The 5,456-nt window shown below is 29.6% G+C and overlaps 1 protein-coding gene and 1 long non-coding RNA gene across 2 annotated transcripts; one reads left to right on the top strand and one right to left on the bottom strand.

Moving 5' to 3' along the window:
- The first annotated feature begins 2,065 nt into the window (after window positions 1-2,065).
- Window positions 2,066-3,493, top strand: LOC123007678 (odorant receptor 42b-like). Its single transcript, XM_044403090.1, is given in 5 exon segments — window positions 2,066-2,868; window positions 2,913-3,015; window positions 3,067-3,171; window positions 3,219-3,374; window positions 3,440-3,493. Coding segments are annotated over 5 exon segments (1,221 nt in total).
- Window positions 3,494-4,507: 1,014 nt separating this feature from the next.
- Window positions 4,508-5,290, bottom strand: LOC123007765. Its single transcript, XR_006412882.1, has 3 exons — window positions 5,188-5,290; window positions 4,660-5,132; window positions 4,508-4,604 (listed from the first exon to the last, which is right to left on the bottom strand). It is a non-coding gene; the product is annotated as an uncharacterized LOC123007765 (long non-coding RNA).
- Between the last annotated feature and the right edge of the window lie 166 nt (window positions 5,291-5,456).

Genomic DNA, 5,456 nt, shown 5'->3' on the forward strand with positions numbered 1-5,456 from the left:
GATGTTCTTTTTGTGAATCAATATCTTTTTTAACCTTAATTTTTGAAAGTATGAAATCTTTGCAAAAAAAATTGTCTAAAAAATAATTAATTAACATTTTTGTGAACTTGTACTTATAAAAACTAAATATTTTAATAAATGAATCAAGAGAGAATGGTTTTATTTTTGTCCAATTTATTTCTATGCCAAAACATGATTAATAATATTAATTATACACAGCGTGTAACAAAAATATGGGAACAAAAAGTAGCCTGAGATTCCCCAGGTCAAAATAAAGTAATTATAACGCAATTTATATTTATGCCAAATTGCGCCGGCAACGAAACTATGAATTTTTTGTCTAAAATTTAAAATAACATAATTGTTAACTAACACAAACATACATAAAGAAACTAAAACCTACAATTTTTTTATTCAATTTTAAAAACAATATTAATAAATAGCCAACCGTATAGGTATACGGTTGGCTATTTATTATTACCTACACCTACACGTCCATTTAAATTATTTTTTTTTACTCGAAAACTAAGGCCGATACAAAAATTTTATAAAAAAACAAAATTGTTTAAAAACAATATACCAAGTCGTCTTTTTGAGGCAAATTTTCTACTGGGACACATATAACCTGAAAGGGTTAAAGCACAATTTCGGAAAGTTTAATTTAAACCTTAGTTTAAGTATGACAACACCAATCAAGCCATCGATCAACCATCGAAAACATCAAATTTAATTTTAATTAAATTTAACTTTGTAAGGACTGTTTCGAGGCGCACGGATGAGAGAGTACGGATAGCTCACTCTATTGAACAAAATGTAAACCCAATAAAACCAGTTACAGGGCCATCTATCCGTACTTAGCCAAGCAATACACCGCACCTGTTCAGAACTGTCAATTTTAAATTCATTATTTTCAGAACAATAAATATTATCAATAACAATTATTAGTCGTTAACAACGTGTTTGTCTTATTTTTGTTTTTACACAATTTTATAACACGCTGCTAATGAATAATTGTCATTGATAATAATTAATTCAAGTGGTATAATGTTAATTTGTAATCGAGTCTTCTTTGCATTCGAAAACGTATGTCTGTTTTTGAACTAACTGCACGTGAAACGTCAAATAAAATGACAAGTCGAAAGGTAAATCGTCAAAATGGGCACGTATAATAAATAATACGAGTAGAACTATTCTTTTTTAAAGGTAAATTTAGGTATTATAATCATCACCTTTTTGATCATGCCACTTTACCTTTCGACTTTTCATTTGACATTTTACAGACATACTTTTTCGGATCCAAGGATGACTCGATTACAAATTATCTTGATCGCTCGATAATATTCATTCAACACTTTAAACGTTAAATGTTTTGCAGCTTAAAAATAAAAAATACGGCCTCAACATTAATTACAGAGTTTATCATATTTAATTCAATTTTAAAATCCTCATGGCACACACAGAGAATAGTGAGAACAGTGTTTTTATAGAATATTGCTGTAATATTTTACTATTTATACAATTATGTCTATACGACATCAATTCGTCGTCAATAAATTGACATTGCAATTAAAGGACATTATTAAATGTTAAACTTATAATCACGTAATAACTACAGGTTATTAGAAAAACACTGTAGGGAAGGGAGGTGATTTGTAATAGGAATTGAATACATTATACAGTCTATGCAATTTTCCAGAGCAATAGATTGACAGTGCTTTGAACGATTTGTACTGACTGCATTGGTCAAAAAGAGTCACGTGGTCGTGTTTAGAAAATGGGGTATTGCGTATAAAACAGAGGCGGCAAAAAGAAGCTACAATTTTATAAAAAGATACTTTATAAAATGCCATAAACCATTTCTGAAAATCATATTCAAAATTTCAAAAATTATCAAGATCTTTAATTTTGCAATTAAAAATAGGAAAATCTGACACTAACCATATCCACACCACAATGGTTGCTACACCACTGGAAATAAGATAATTTATTATTAATAAAAAAAATTAATTTCTCACACACGTGTAAGTGTTCAGTTTGTTTGTTTCAAGAAAATCTATATTCTACAATGGCAAATGATTATAATCTAAGAAAGTTTTGTATCTCACACTCCAGTTTGTGCAATATGGTTGTGGTGGAAAGAATTAACTTATTTGAACCTTTCGATAATGTCATCCGTCTACTCAAATTTTTGGGCTGTTGGTATTTTCCAGACGAAAGCGTAGTTTATAAAATTTACAAAAACTTTGTAATAACTACGTGTTTCGTATATACTTTAACAATCTGTATTTCGGGATTTCAAACTGGGTCCATTGAAACTTGGGAAGTCGCAGTCGGTACCGCGGAAGGAGTTTTGAAAAGTGTAATATTCCGTAGAAAATTCCAAAAAATCACCGAATCATGGCAACAAATACAGCAAGAAGAATTTCAACCAAGAAATGAAAAACAAAGAACAATTTTAAAAAGATACATTGAGATAACAAAATTTGTCTTCAGAATATATTTTTTTGGAGCATATATTGGTTGTGTAAGCGGAGTAATTATATCGTCTTATTTGAGACACAAAGATTTACCCACGGATCACTGGTTTCCATTTGATTATCACAAACCTATTTTGTACCAATATATTTATACTCATATAGCAGTTGGTCTATATCTTAATTCTCTTTTAAATTGTGTTTTCGATTCATGTTTATTCGTATCTTTGCTGCAAATTACAGCTCAGTGTGAGATACTGATTGATACACTTAAAAATATCCACAACTTACATGAACTAAATGCAGATAACAAAGTTTCAGAACAGAAAAGTAAGAATGAAGTAATGAATGAAATTCTAATCGAATGTATACAACATTACCTCCTTATTAAAAAGTATGAAAATTTAACAACTTCTCATTTGTAAATATATTTTTTAGGTACACTAACTTAATTACAGATGGTTTCAAAGAAATTATTAGTTTACAGTTATTTTTACCGACATTTGCAATGATTTGTTTCTCAATGTATAAAATATCTCAGGTAAGAACTACAAATTTTTATTTTCAATACGTTAATCATACATTATTATAGCTACAACCATCAGACACACAATTTTGGTTTTTTGTATTCACTGCACTCGGTGTCACTGTCCAAATTTTTTTTTAATGTTTTCTTGGTAATCTGGTTACTACCACAGTAAATGTCTATATTACAACTGTTAAATATTAAAAGTTTTATTTTAGAGTGAAAAATTATTTTATGCAACGTTTGAGTCACAATGGTACGAAGCATCTGAAAACTTTAAGAAAAATTTAATTATGGTCATGATCACAGTTCAAGATCCGATTATTTTTTATGGTTGGAATATTTTTGCAATCAACTATGAGACATTTAAATCAGTGAGTTATTTATTTGTGATTTAATTAATTTTTGCTTAATCATTATAAACTACGTGTGTTTCTAGATTATGCGAATTTCATGGAGCATTTGTGTTGCTTTGAAAAGTATACAAGATTAATATTTTATTTATTAATATTAATTATTACCTTAAAAATTAGGTTAAATACGTTTACTTAGAGAGTCTAAATAAAAACGCAGCCAAAAGTGGTTTGTAAATTTCATAAACAGAAGACCTAGACCTTAGTAGCATCAACACCAGTAAAATTTATCAGTACAGTCTTTTTTTTTTTCTAGAATGACTGGAAAGTCAGCTTTGACAACATTCTTGTGAGCATCATTACAATTCACACTGTTTTACCAACACTCTGTAGTGTCATTTAATTTTAACAATCTATGCACGACATTCGTTCATGAAATTTTACAGCCCCTTTGATTACATTTTTATTGTGAGTCACAATATACAGAATGTTCCGCTTTTATTGTTACAAAGTTAAACAGGTGATAGAATGTTTAATTTTAAGACAAAATTTCATACGAAGATGTATCAAAAAATGTTAAGTAAGCGAGCTACACCCCCTGAAAGAGTTGCGTTTTTAAATGGTATTTTATCACTATTGCAGAATAGATAAAGTTACAAAAGTTGGTACAGCTGATAACCTTTAAACACCTGAACGAATTCAAAGATCAAAGATTTTTTTTTTAATTTAATTAATTTTAATTAGTCTGTAACACATATTGTAAACTTATTTTACTCAAAAACGGTAGGTTGTATCAAAAAAACGCAAGGGACCTATTTTTTGTGAAAACCTATGACCATTGAATATACTCAATATAGAAAATCAAGTAACACACAATTTTCCGGTCGTCAAAATTTCGAGCCTGGCGCTGTCTCTTGTTTGTATGTTGAACTAAAATTGGCGGCAAATTTAAATACTTTATCATTCAATTTTAATTTTCCTATTACAATTTAAACACAAATAACTAAAATTTTATAAAATCAGTTATATGTGTTTAATAATAATATTTTTGTTATGATCAAGATATAAAAAAGCACATACAATGGACTTAAATTGTTTATTTATGAATTTAACAAAATTGTACCACACATTATGATAGCAACAACTAAAAGTAGGTACTAAGTAAATGGATTTGATTTTTACATTTTTGACTGGTAGCTCCTGCATTCTTAAAAAATCCTGCCGTTCAAGATAGTTGCCAACAAAATATAACTGAAAGAAGATAGATTAGTACTGTAGAATAAATGGTTATACTGCTGGGCACTACAGATTTAGATGGCGACCTGTACATTTGCTAATATATGCTCTAGTTGGTTTTCATGAAAGAGCAGTACATTTGATGTGTAGATTTCATGCCTTTTCAAGTTGATAGAATCACGCAAAACTTTAGAATATTTTGCATCGTTTCCTTTTRATATGATCGTCTCAGGTAATATAAACCTTAATTGCAAAAGTCCTTCTTTAGCCCAAACAACTGTTGCGAAGAATTTATCGTGTAAATTTTTTGTTTGAACTTCTTTTACTTTATTTTGGAATCAGATTATTGATTATTGTCTCATTATCAATCCCCCCAAATGTTGAGCAAAAATTTCTCGGTACCACCGAATTACGGTGCAAAGTGTTTTAGCCTATCCGGACTCTCTGTTTAAACTGCGGTCAAAATCACAGCGGGAGACACATTATTAGAGAGACGTTCAGTCAAAATTTATTTCTTACCTAAAAAATCATTCTTTTCTCATTCTACAAATGTGTTTTTAGAATCAATCAATGAAAATTTCTCAGAGTCTAAACCTACATTGAAAAACCCTTGTGATATCGTCCAAGTGTGATGACATTAGCTGTAAAATAGCTTAAAATCCCCCCTAGTTCTAGAAACAGACCGCAATTCAAAAGCGAAAATTTTCCTTTCTAAYTATGTTTTTACCTGTTCAAATTTTGACCGCAGTTCAGATGTCCCCAAATTTCTGGACTCTTCCCCAGCAGTTTCAAGATTCTCTTGAGGAGCATTGCTGCTGGATATCTTTTAGGAGAGTGTTACCTATTTCAAAACTTGAAAACTTGAAA

This window comes from Tribolium madens, unplaced genomic scaffold (genome assembly GCF_015345945.1).
Source record: "Tribolium madens isolate multiple individuals breed KSU strain unplaced genomic scaffold, Tmad_KSU_1.1 Scaffold_3;HRSCAF=73;Tcas5.2_LG2, whole genome shotgun sequence".
Taxonomy (NCBI): Eukaryota; Metazoa; Arthropoda; class Insecta; order Coleoptera; family Tenebrionidae; genus Tribolium; species Tribolium madens.